The sequence below is a fragment of the Acomys minous genome (assembly GCF_964271855.1).
Source record: "Acomys minous genome assembly, chromosome: 2".
Taxonomy (NCBI): domain Eukaryota; kingdom Metazoa; phylum Chordata; class Mammalia; order Rodentia; family Muridae; genus Acomys; species Acomys minous.
Genome location: NC_140484.1, coordinates 121,519,094 through 121,532,401, shown reverse-complemented (window position 1 = coordinate 121,532,401; position 13,308 = coordinate 121,519,094). Strand labels below are relative to the sequence as shown.

The 13,308-nt window shown below is 39.4% G+C and overlaps 1 protein-coding gene across 1 annotated transcript in view; it reads right to left on the bottom strand.

The window, feature by feature from the left end:
• Positions 1–13,308, bottom strand: part of RAB38 (RAB38, member RAS oncogene family) — a 63,895-nt gene that overhangs the window by 33,010 nt on the left and 17,577 nt on the right. The window contains exon 2 of the mRNA XM_084773385.1: positions 5,516–5,796. Coding sequence (XP_084629511.1) covers positions 5,516–5,796 — 281 coding nt within the window. The remainder of the gene's footprint in view (positions 1–5,515; positions 5,797–13,308) is intronic.

Genomic DNA, 13,308 nt, shown 5'->3' with positions numbered 1-13,308 from the left:
GTTTTGTTTTATTTTTTTTTTCAAGAACCAAAGAACTCAGCTTTAAATATAACTATCCATGGATCTATGAGTGGCTGATTATGACAAGCACCGGAGCCTAGAAAGTACACTGTGTCCCAAAGGCAGAGCCTTTTCTGCCATCACGGTCCAGAAAAAAAGAAATGGATTCTGCTTTTTACCCTTGTCATCTAGTTTCTCACTTTCTACTCCATTTAATTATTGGAATTTAGGTCACAAAATTATGTCCAAGTTCCAGAAGAAGCAACAGAGGAAAATATGAACAAATGAGAATGCACAGTGGGTGATAGCAAAGCCTGACAATCGTCCACTCCTGGAACAGTAGAAAGAAAGAATTGACTCCTGAAGGTTGTTTTTTTGACTCCCACACATGTGAACACACACACACACACACACACACACACACACACACACACACACACACCCCTCACAGTAAATAAATATAATAAAACTATTATACATAGCATATTATGGGTGCTTATCTAAAATACACAAAACCTTGAGTTCAGTCCATCTCCTACCACCTCATAAAATCATGCGTAGTGGCACATGCTTATAATCCCAGGGCTTGTGATGTAGTGCCAGAAAGATCAGCAATACAAGATCACCACTGGCTGCATAATGAGTCTGGGGCCAGCCTTGTCAACCCCCCCCCAAAAAAAAAGAACCCAAAATAAAAACAACAACAACAAAAGGCAAAGCAAAGCTCCTGCATAGGTGAGCTAAAAACCATCCTTTAGAATTCACGAAAATACCCCCCCCAAAAAAAATGCTGCAGTGTTGGCTCTTCTCCCACAATAAATAGCACTGTCTCCGAAGGCACCAGTCAAGCACATTCATTCTCGCAGCAGAAGACATCCACAGGCATATTTACTTTTAACCCAAATTGAGGACAAATTCATTTAAAGTAGCTGCTTCCCGATGCACTTATTGATCCTAGAGCGTTCTTGGAGGTGGGCACCTAGAGAATCACAGTATGTAGAATAGAAATAGTTGAGGAAATCTGTCAGGAGTAAGGCTTGATGTAAAGGAGGACAAGGACAGAAAACACCATCAGCTGACTCATCCTCACTTTACACAGATGCAACATGCTCCACTGTTTCCCAGCTGCACTGCCGTGACCTAATGGCCTAATTCTGAACACAGCTGCACCTGAAGCACCACACTTTAAGAGCAAAATGGAGGGGGTGAGGAAATGCTGAGATACAGAAAGACCTCTCTCACCACAGTGCAGCTGTGTGTGCCTCAAAGCCCAATCAGACAGTAAAAACCAGACTAGCAGATGTGGCTATGGGTGTGTGTGTGTGTGTGTGTGTGTGTGTGTGTGTGTGTGTGTGTAATAGTGGAATCATATATAATGCACCTGGGAAATCCGCATACATTTTCACAATGATTACAAGACTTTAGAAGGTTGTGAGAAAGTATATCCCAAAGCTGTAAGAGGGAAGGCTCAGACAACAGGCACCAGAAATGCACTAGGTGAACCTGTTAGCAAGCAGGGTTGAATCAATCCTTGACATGAGCTCAGACTCCAAACTTTTATTATGAAAGCACATTATAAACATTATATCTGGTCACAGGAAGGCATAAAACAGCCATTGTTAGAGTACACGTACAGAGTAAGATGGACTGGGCTCCTGAGCAAATTATATATGTAAGTGTAAGCTTACAACCAGAAGTAGAAATTTTTAATAATTATTTTAAAATAGGAGGCATAAACCAGGAAATTTGGATCATATGCTTGAGGGAACAATCATATGTTATCTAGAAAATTCACAGTGAGCATTAATTCATGCAGACTGCAAAGAAAATCTGATTTAGTAAGTTAATTTTCTTTCCTTCCTTAAAGTTAGTATATGAAGAGATGGTTTAAAGATCAGTTGGGCATGTACATGTGTACACACACACACACACACACAAACACACACACACACACACACAAACACACACACACATTTAATTCACTAGTCAACCAGGGACTACCATATTGCTCTAGCAATAATAACAGGCACTAAGGCACTGCAGAAAATGAAGGTTAAGACAGGAAGTCCTCCTCAGTGCTGGGGTCACAAGCAGGGTGGTTTCAATCACAAGCTCCTGTTTCAATTAAGAAAGGGCAAGGCTGCTAGCGATGTCCACAGGGTTTCTACAGGATGTGTCCGTAAGGGCAAAGCCAGAGGGGGTGGAGATGTAAAAAGAGAAAAATGGAAATCAGATGTTCTTCACCAGCTGATTATGATATCATGCAAGAGATTGCTAGTTGTTTAAAGATGTCCTTTATAAAAATGCTTTATAATAGGAAGATACAAGTGAGGAGATAACAATTGAGATATAATGTGAATAAATTACTTAAATAAAAAATGCTTTATAACGGACAAGTCCCCTGATCCCAAATTCAATCAAAGAAGGAACTGTTTGCTGTTTCCTAATGCTGCGGTCTCAGAATCAGACAGGAAGTCTAATCTGGGTCACAATTTTACGTGTTGCAATGCTGTATTCAAAAATTAGCAGCCTCTTCTCACATATCTGTGAAAAAACTTGCTGAGCAGCTTGGCACTCCACTTTGTCAATTACACATATTACTGAAGAGGTTTCAAATGTTGAGAGTGAATGTTAACCCAGTGTCAGCAAACCATTTCTGTTAGGATGCTCAGAAGGGCAGCCTCAACTGCGTTGATTTTAAAGGGGTGGGGCAGTATGTGGATGCTGTATTTCACCACGGGGTCTTGTACGCTCTTGGACACAATGCTTGTGAAATTCCATGGCCCACTATTCCACATCTGTTCGTAGCCTCACTTCAAACTTAACACTAGTGGAAATTTGGGTAACTAGGAATGCAATATTTAAGTGCGAACATCAACTAGGCCTGAAGTTAACCACCATAGAGGTCTCAAGCATATAGTGTTTGACACTACAGTGGAAGGACAAAGAATGTCAGAGTCAAGTAAGGACAACAAAGTTAAGAAAGTCCTTAAACTCCAAAGTAATTTCAACTTTCCCCATAGTTGATAGTCTCCTCTCCTTTTTCTTGTTAGTAAGCAATCACTATTCAGCAAGCACACTTTAGATTTTACTTATGCTGGCCTATGGTTAGGCATGAGGATAGACTGTGTCTGTTTTATAAATATATGCAGTTTCAATGCACATAATGCTTGTCTGGTAAGCTAGCGATAATTGATGGTATGTATTCAATGGAAGACTAATAAAAGGCTGCCTCGCCATAAAAATCAGTTTACCAATAGCTAAGAAAAGCAATCCAGAACACTTTATCTCCTTGTGCCTAGGCGAAGAGCTAAAAAAGAGAAGGGGAGGGGAGGGGAGGGAGGAAGGAGAGCGAGGAAGGAAGGGAAGGAGAAAGGACAGATCTGAAGGAAAATGCAGGTGATGTGAAAATGGAGTGTGTGGCTCAGGGAAAACAAGAGTGTGTGAGTTAACTCATATTGGAATGAAAAAGAAAAATCCAGGCTAACATTTAAAGAAAGACCGTAGTTGTTAAAAATAAGTGTGTTAATTAAGAACCAAGGGAAGATTAATAAGAAATGGGTAGTTAAAGACTAAAGAGCTGGAGAAGTGTGCTAGAACAGGAAGGCCTTAAAAAAAAAAAAGACAACACTGGGAACTGAGGACCATTTACTCTCTGAACACAAGTGAATCTTGGTGAGCTGTGGCTGCCATAGGTGGACCACGTGCTAAGTTTGTCCAGAAATCACTATAACAAAGATGCTTTCAAGTAAGACCCCATCAGTGGGACCCCATCAGTGGGACCCCATCAGTAGGACTCCATCAGTGGGACCTCATCAGTAGGACTCCATCAGTGGAACCCCATCAGTGGGACCCCATCAGTGGGACCCCATCAGTGGGACTCCATCAGTGGGACACCATCAGTAAGACCCCATCAGTGGGACCCCATCAGTAGGACCCCATCAGTGGGACCCCATCAGTGGGACCCCATCAGTGGGACCCCATCAGTGGGACCCCATCAGTAGGACCCCATCAGTAGGACCCCATCAGTGGGACCAACTCCTATTCCTTTTTCATTATCATGTGAGCCAAGTAGTAGCTTAATCCTGCTGGGTTTAGTATTCAGGGATGTTCTCAAACAACCTTTTTCTTTTCAATCCCTGTTGTCAATAATTTTGAGGAAGGCTATTTTCCCACAAAAATCTAGTAATGTTTAAATCAAGGTAAATATATTTAATGAAATGTTTTATTTCTTCTAGATATTTTAAAATATATAGCTGTATTTAAAACATATAGTAGATTATCATATCTATAGTCAAATACTATGTACCAGGAAAAACCCAACCCATTTTAAATGATAGCCATTCAGGGAATTTCACCCATGATTCTCTGGTGATATTTACAAATGTCTACAATGAAGTCTTCATATGAACTCCATAAGTAAAGAGACACTACCTGCCTTATTCACAATTGAATCCCCAACAAGTAGCAAATGCTTGGGCTTCACAATTATCTATGTATTTGTTTTATAATAATTAACAAAAGTAGAACAGTCATGAGAACAAAACTATATAGATTATAATCTTTATATTCTAAAAGTTGTATTTATATGCACACAGAAAATTTCAGAAAAATAAAATGAAATAAGGTAATGAATATGCTAATTTCCCTATGTTGATTATTATCTTATGGATAAATGAATCATAGCAGCACATTGCATGCTATAAATTTGTAGAAATATTATACGTCAGTTATAAATAAACTGAATTAAAAATTTATTATGAAAGGTACTTTCCCTCTAAGATTGATATTTAAAATATAAACAAAATAGGAGGGCGAGTATAAAAGAAAACTTATACTTAAAAATAAGAGGGTAGTGTAAGGCACGATTTTAAGTGCAATACTCTTCGCACGGGTTCCTGGGTCTTCCTGTCTTGCGTAGGCTCCCACTTCCTGGTACTTCCCAGTCTCCCAGAACAATCATAAGTACCAAGCTATGCTATGCTCTCCCCCGTTGTCCTATTCTGTCTCTTGCCAGACTATTCTAGTATTCCTAGTACAGTGGTCCTTATTATTGTCATTTCTCCATTCATAACAAAGTCTAACTCCTGACATGCAGATGAATTCATTTAATAGTCACATCGTGAATTTAACAGCAAGACAATGACACAGAGTGTGACATCCATTTCTTTCATTTCCTATGAAATCATATGATGCTGTAAGGACTAGCTGCAAGAATGTTTGTAAAACGTGCCTTATGTAAAGTGAGCTCACAAGTGTTGTGCACGACTTTAAACTGTGATCAATGTGGCCATGTACAAATGGTTTTGCTTCATCAGTCATAATCATCTTAAGTAGCAAATAATAATTTCTGCCCTGCCTACTCATTACCCTCCTATGAGACAGAGCACAAAACAACTTGCTAACTCTAAATCACTGGACAGAAACATTATTACCACTGTGATAATGATAATGGTTATGTGTCAGGTTCTTTGTACTCTTACTTTATTAAGGTCACTGTTTAATATGGTATTACCTTGGCTGATGTTTCAAACCATCCTACGAAACCATGCTCCTTGCAGAACTGGTCCATCTTGAGTCCATTATTCACGAGCACGTCCTTTCCTTGGTCACATTTGTTGGCCAACAAAACCACTGACACTGGCTTACCATTAGGGAGAGTTAATTTTGAGTCCAAATCATTTTTCCACTTTGCCACTGCTTCAAATGTGGCTGGCCTGGTGACATCGAAGACAATAAACGCTCCCATAGCTTCTCGATAATAGACTCTTGTCATGTTTCCAAATCTTTCTTGACCTGTCACCAAAAAGATACAGAACTCAGAAAGTTACTAAACTTGGAATCATATCTGTGCACTACCCTAGAGCTTCATAAGGCCCCCAAAATGAGTATGTGATGCAATAGACAGTTGTGTTGCTAATCTTTCAAGGGTTGATAATTATACAATTATGTAGCTATGCTATTTAATGGTTACAGCCAGAAAGGAAACTTTCAGTCTAAACAAATAGGTTTTTGATTATTGGGCCTGTGAGATGGCTCAGCACTTAAAGGTTATTGCTGCTTAGCCTAAAGACATGAGTTTAATCCCCAGAATTTCCATGGTAAAAAGAGAAAACCAAGCCCTACTACTTCTCCTCAGACCTCCATAAGTATGCTATACTATGTGTGCTTATGTGTTTGTGTTTGCACATGCATGCACACAAAATGAGAAAATAAATGTGAAAAAATATGAAATAATAATTGAGAAAAGTGCTATGTATCATATGTTATTCTATAACTCTGCTGATAAAGCACCTCAGTACATGTATGTGGCTATTTACATTACATTAATTAAAGTTCAATAAAATTTAAAGTTCAATCCATCAGTCATAGTCATTAGCTGCATGTCAAATGCTCAGTAACTATACCTTGTGTTCTTTGGAGTTCAGGGCAAGATGACCAAGTAGAAGCTTTGTCGGTGAAATTTGATGAAAAAAATACTAATATATATAAAAAAGTAGATGCTACTCTTCTAAGAGAGAAAGCTATGAAAAACAGAAACCACCCTTGGTAGGTCTTTGCCCACAAAGCAGCTGCCAAGCCAGTGCTCCAGCCATGCTGCTGCCTGCATCCTGGGAAATTCAGCAGGATCTGCCTGGGAGGTGAATTCATGAGCAAACAACAATGCAAGAGCTAGAAAGAGACAGTCCAGGTTTCGGGAACCCAAACCAGAAGTAGAATACAGTTTTTCAAGGAAAAGTGTCCAGAGTATGGCCAGCTGTGGAGTAGAGCAAGTGTGGTGCAGCTGATTGGAGCTGAGAAGAGCTCCACACTCACACACTCATTCCTGGCCACTGCCCAGATGAGCCGCAAAGCTCACAGCAAGCTGGATGAAGAGCCCTGCAGTGTCCTGATGAGTGTGCAACAGAGCTCAAGCAGAACAGACCGGAGAAAGCATCAGCAGTGTGGAACCTAAACGCTGAAAACTTCTCAATGATCCTTATTCTACACCCCACCCCGCCCACTGCCTAGTCAAGCTACAGAACTCGGTGTGGTATTCAAATAAGCTCCAAAAAAGGTAAATATAGGCACACAGGTCTTCCAAATTCCTCTGCAGCCTCAGTCACAGACAGTTTTGACAAAGAGAATAATCCTCAAAACACCAGAGACAAAGTTGCAATTTGACAGCAAGTGTCACATACTGGGAATTCTGGCAGAAAGTGAACTTCAGCTGTACAAAATTTCCTCACTCACAAGGACGAACTGACATAACTTGTTTGAATCATTGACACTATAAATCTGCCTACCCTCCCATGGAGACTGGTCCAAGAGACAAGACAAGGTGAAAGAGAAACCACATCTTCCCAACTACAGACATAATATCATTTTCTGATTCACTTTAGAGTTATTATTGTTGTTGTTAGCTATTATTCATTAATTGTTCTGTTATTATGCTTTACTCTAGATCTCTTTTTTCTTTTTAAACCTTCCATAGAACACAGGTAACTTGCCGTCCTAAGGGAGCTTACATTCTTGCACTGGGACTAGGTAACAAAGTAGTGCTTATATAAGGAGAAGTGGTCAGCCTTGATGATGGGAGAGGGGCATCAGAGCACTGGAACTGAGTAGATGATAGTAGAGAGTAATGAGGAGATGGGAGGTCATCTTCGGAAAAGGTCTGAGGAGGTCATGTATGAGCTACAGGCAAAGACCCAGGAACGCAGCATTCAGTGTAGGAGAGTACCCTGCATCGTAGCCTGTAAGGAAGAGTCAGCTTGGCCCTGTAGCAGATCAGGAAGTGGCCAGTGAGGGAGGCAGAAGGTGTATGGAGTGAGGTCGTGGAAGTACAAAAGGGGTAGAACCTGGAGGACACTGAAAACTTTGTCAAGTTATAAATGGAATAGCGCAGCCTGACGGGTCTTACTGAAAAACTCTTGGTAAGCACTGGGGAGAACTTGAGTGACTGTCTCCGTGATAGAAGTTATAACCCGACAGATTGCTCTAGGTAGCACCACAGAGACAGGGTATAATAAAGGTGTGTGAGAGGAACATGGCAGAGATGAAACTCAGCTAGGAAGAGCAGGGAAGACAGAGCAAAGTCATTCTACGAAGTGGTGAACGACTCACAATCTTAAGAGGGGGGAAAGGATTGAGGGAGCCTTTCACAGAGCTATCCAGATATTTAATTTGAATTTAGTAGAAAGTAAGCTTGATAGCAGATCATGGATCGACCCATACTCAAAATTGAGACTATGGACTTTCCTATAAGTAATGGAGTGTCCCCTGAAATAGTGGCACAGTACCTCATTAGTGGATCCGGACTCTGTGAAATGCTCTTGGTGTGGGTGTTGCCTGTGCCACTAACAAGCTGTGCGAACCTGCGATGAGGTTTGTTTTGTTCCTATTTGTGAAACAAAGTTAATCTAGGTGCTCTCGTACGCTCTGCTTACCTTCTAAAAAAAAAGCTTTATATCCAATAAAGACAAATAACCACCGTTTAAAAAAAAAAACCTCGCATAATGGTCTTTCTTTTTCTATACTACTCTGAACTATTCTCTCTAGTAATTCTCATGGCTCTGTTCTGTGTAATTTCTTTCTTCTTGTTATTCTAACTTTCTCTCTTCCACATTCTCTCCTAACCTAACTCTTAAATATTGAAACCCTTACCTCTAAAGCCACTACAAAATATAGCCCCTTAACCAATACACCATAGACACTGTCTCTGAACTCTATCAGGACACAAGCAAGAGAACAAATTATCCTCTCCTGAAGCTAGGATTGGGACTACTATTAAATCTGCCAGTGTGCTTGGTTTTCCCTCTAAATGGCATTATAGAACATAAACTTACATAAAGACACCTCACTAGAGACCTAATAAAAATTAAAACAATGGAAAAATAGGGGGGAAAGACATTGAGAAATTTGACTATTTTAACAGAAGCACAAAACACACATGTATGAAACAATTCACTCTGACACTTCCCCAAGATCCCAACTTCTCAGTAGTCGAAACCAAATAGTGAGTGAGAGAGAGAGAGAGAGAGAGAGAGAGAGAGAGAGAGAGAGAGAGAGAGAGATATGCATGAAATGCCAGAAAAAGAGCTCAGAGTCCTACTTTTAAAGGATCAGCGACTACAAAAAGAGCTCAAGTAAACAGATGAATGAAGTAAGGAAACCATGACCCAGACAAGGAAGGTAACTAAAGAGGCTAAGAGAAGAAATTGAAATTGAAATTGAAATTCAGAGAACAATTTCAAGAAAGGATACTGAAACTACACAAAGGAACCACATAGAAATGTTTAAAGTGAAAGAATGAGTGAATCAAAGAGAAAACAGTGAGAAGCATGTCCAAGAGAGAAGACCAAGCAGAAGGTCTAATGTCAGGAACAGAGGCAAAAACTGGGAAAATGCTATTCAGACTTATTATTCTGATATTATCTGATATATATCTGATATAATCAGATACTATAAATGTGACAAAAACTCCCAAGAGCTATTGAATGTGCTCAAAATACACAATCTAAAACTCCACGAGATGGAAGATGGATCTGGTAAAGCCTAAGAGAATAGAAAAGGTAGTCAATAAAATTAAAAGGAAATTTCCCATAACTAGTGAAATTCAAATCCAAGAGGCATTTAGAGTCCCCAAGTAGACATGACTGGAAAAGAAGTCACTACAACATACCTTTTAAAATGTCAAAGGTGCAAACAAACAACATTAAAAGCCAAAAGTTGGAAGTATTCATCATTACATAGACGAGTATTATCAGAATAACATCAGCTCTCAAATCAGCAACCTTAAAATCCAGTGTGAAGCTTCCAGAAATATTCTAGTTATATGGAATCTGATTGAGACATCGAGATTTTAGGTCTGACTAATCTCACTACATATTGATTTTTATTTGCAAGTTCTTTGCACTAAAGCTTTGATTGTTATAAGGAAAAGCCATATAAGCCTTAAATGCTATGCTTTAAGCCTCTAAAGTGAAAAGTAATTTTGCTTCAAATGAAGTGGCTATGCACAAGAAAATTGTCTCTTAAAATTGACAGAGTTTTACAAAAACATCTCAAGATAAGCACAAATTAAGACAATTATGATAATCAGGCCAACATTGAAAAAATATTAAAAAGGGAATATTAAAAAATTCACTGTCCACAATGAGAGCATACTAATCAGTGAGCACAGAAAAATAATACAATTTATTTTAGGAATCAATTAAAGATGGGGAGTTGGTAAGGAATCAATCATGCTCAGTACAGTAACCAGAAATCCCCAAGATGAACGAGAGGGAAGAAGGACCAAGAACTGAAACAAAAAACACAACACACAGAAATGCCAAATCCCTCTTAGTAACAACATGAAATGCAAACAGACTCAACTCATCTATTGAAAGAAACAAACCCAACTGATAGAGTGAAAACAACATTCAACTAATAAGCAGTAATAAAATCTATTATTTTATGTACTAGTTTTTTAATTTATTAAAAAGAGCTAATTTTAAAAAATAAGTACATTTACTTAGTGGCTGCTACACTCTGTGATACCAAGGCCGACTGTGTGAATCAACACGGGTCATTGAATTGGGCAACAGTCCTCTGAACATGTGACACATAATGATGTTAAGATGAAAAGTCCCTGCACTCCAGAGCTTATATTTTAGTGGGAAGACAGACTAACAGTTAAGTATGTATTATGATAAAAAAAGACATCCAAAATATATTTCCATCAAAGTTAATAAAACTAGTTAGCACACTCTGAATGTTTGCCTTCTATCTGAATATGATTTATACCAATGACCATTAAAGTATATTTATTATCCTCACTGCTTAGTTTCTTATCATTATTGGTTCTGTGCAGATTGGGATCACATCCAGCTTCTCAAGAGTGTTGGGTAAACACATTACCATAGGGCTGCACCCCCAGCCATTATCTACACTTCAAAATGAGAAAACTGAGACTTGGAATGTCTGTGTCACTTTATCAAATGAAACAGATGGTAAGCTTACAAAGTGAGAATTTAAACCTCAGCTGTCTGAATCGAAAGCCATGTCTGTTCACTAACATCAAGTACTTTCAGCTTCTAAACTGCACCCTTGTGTTATCTTGACTGCAGATTTATGTTCCAGAAACAGCCAGTTCAGACCAATTTTACAGATATTTATTAGGCATCCATAGAATGTGTGGCAGTCTCTGGTCTATGCCTTTATAATGCAACAGTGAATTAAACAGTCTCTCCATTAAGTCATCTACAATACTTTAGTTAAAGAAATATCTGATATTAGAGAAAATCATTTTTTGGATGTTTGCATTTTTAAAATGTAATCACTTTACTGCCTGACAACAGCCATCATCTCCCCCCTGTGCACCCAGTTCCATCCCACATGCCCTCTCCTCCCATTCCCTCCTCTACTTCTTCTCAGAGAAGAGGGAGCCCTAAGGGGTACCAACCCACTCTGGCACCTCAAGTCACAGCAGGATTAACAGTATCCTCTCCCACTGAGGCCAGATAAGGCAGCCCAGCTAGGGGATCAAAAGGAGGCAACAGGGTCAGAGATAGCCCCTACTCTCACTATTAGGGGACCCACATGATGACCAAGCTGTACATCTGTTACATATCTGTAGGGCGTCTATCTCTGGCCGATGCAATGCATGCTCTTTGTTTGGTGGTTCTGCCTCTGTTACCTTACTCTGTAGGTCTTCTTGTGGTGCCTTTGACCCCTGTGAATTCCTCAATCCTTCCTTCCAATTTTCCACAAAACTCCCCAAGATTGGCCGATTGTTTGGCTGTGGGATTCTTTGGATTGGTTTGGGACTTAGTTGCAGTCAGTTGGAATCAGTTTTGCTCTGAAAATCTTCCAAATGAGTATTGTCAAGTTTCCTAAACGTCTCATGGGAAGGGATGTAGGCTGAAGGCCCCACCTTGGCAACTGAGCCTCTCCTCATGAATGTGTGCTAGAGAACAGCAGTTCATGAGGACCAGCACATGACTTTCCAATATGTCTTTCATAGGCTGCACCACAGAGAAATTTACAAATATTTCCCATAGACATGTAGCCAATGAATGAGAAGGGTAAGACATTCTTCATATGACACACAACCCACAGATGAACTTTCCTTTTTTCCAAATGACCTCCTGCTTCTTTTTTTTTTTTTATGCCTGATACAAATAATGATTTCCTTTGATACTGGTTAGGGTGAGGCATGACATTTCAGGACAAATGGGGGAAAAAGCCTTCTGTGATCATTCAGAATTCTAAGCGCCTCTATGCTTGTTAAAGATGTCTTATGATCTCTTGAGAGATCTAACCAGACTAAGGGCAGTCATGGGTTATTCAATAATCTACTTGTCCAAAGGTTTGTGAAGCAGTTGGCTCCCAAGAATGAAGATTTTACATTTTAACATATGGCTGAGTATCATCTTCAGACTATGCAACACCAACAGGGGTTTTAAAACAACGATGCAGGTGTGAGTGAACAAATCAGAAACAAAGAAATGGTGACTTGTTTCTAGAAAGAAAAGACCATTGTATATGGAGGCCACTGGGCCAACCTACTGGGAAACATTGTGGTTTTGACATTCCAGAAAAGGGTCATGGGCAGACCAGAGCATTTCTAGCCCTCACATTTTATCCTTCCTCTGTCAGCTGACAGCCCTCTCTCCTACTTCTTGTTAAAAGTAAAAATCATGTGACTCTAAGTAAGTGCCTATTTATGGGTAGAGACTCATCCAATCTGTCCTGAGTAAATTTAATTTAACACGAAACAGAGACTACAATTCAAAAACCATCTCTGGCATTACAACACCGACTCAATACACATTTACTGGCAGCTTCTTTACTCTCTGGCACTAATATGTAGGATTTTGCCCACTAGTACGTTCTTAAGCAAGGGGAGTCATTCTTGGTTCTACAGAAAATGATCTAGTTCAATAGGAAGAACACTTCCCACTTCTCTTACAGCCTCTAAAAACATTCCAGGGTAGTATGGATATTGATCATGATTCTCCTTACAGCTTTGAGAAATATGCAATTGTAAACACATTTATTTAATGAGTCAGAAGACATGGGCCTTAATTTAACTGCCACTGGCTTTAAACAAATCAAGGTGGCCTGAAACAAATATTTCTTCCTCTTTGCATCTTAGTTTTGTGCTGCGCTAAATGAATTTAGTAAGCCTGATAGCTAAGGTTCACTCTTTGCACTCTTTTTAAAGATGTAGTCAAACCCTGGCTCTGTTTTCTAATAGCCTGAGTTGCCTTGGTGTCACAGGCTTAGACAAAAATATATGCAAATGTGACAACCATAATGTGCATTTAATAGCATTTTCGC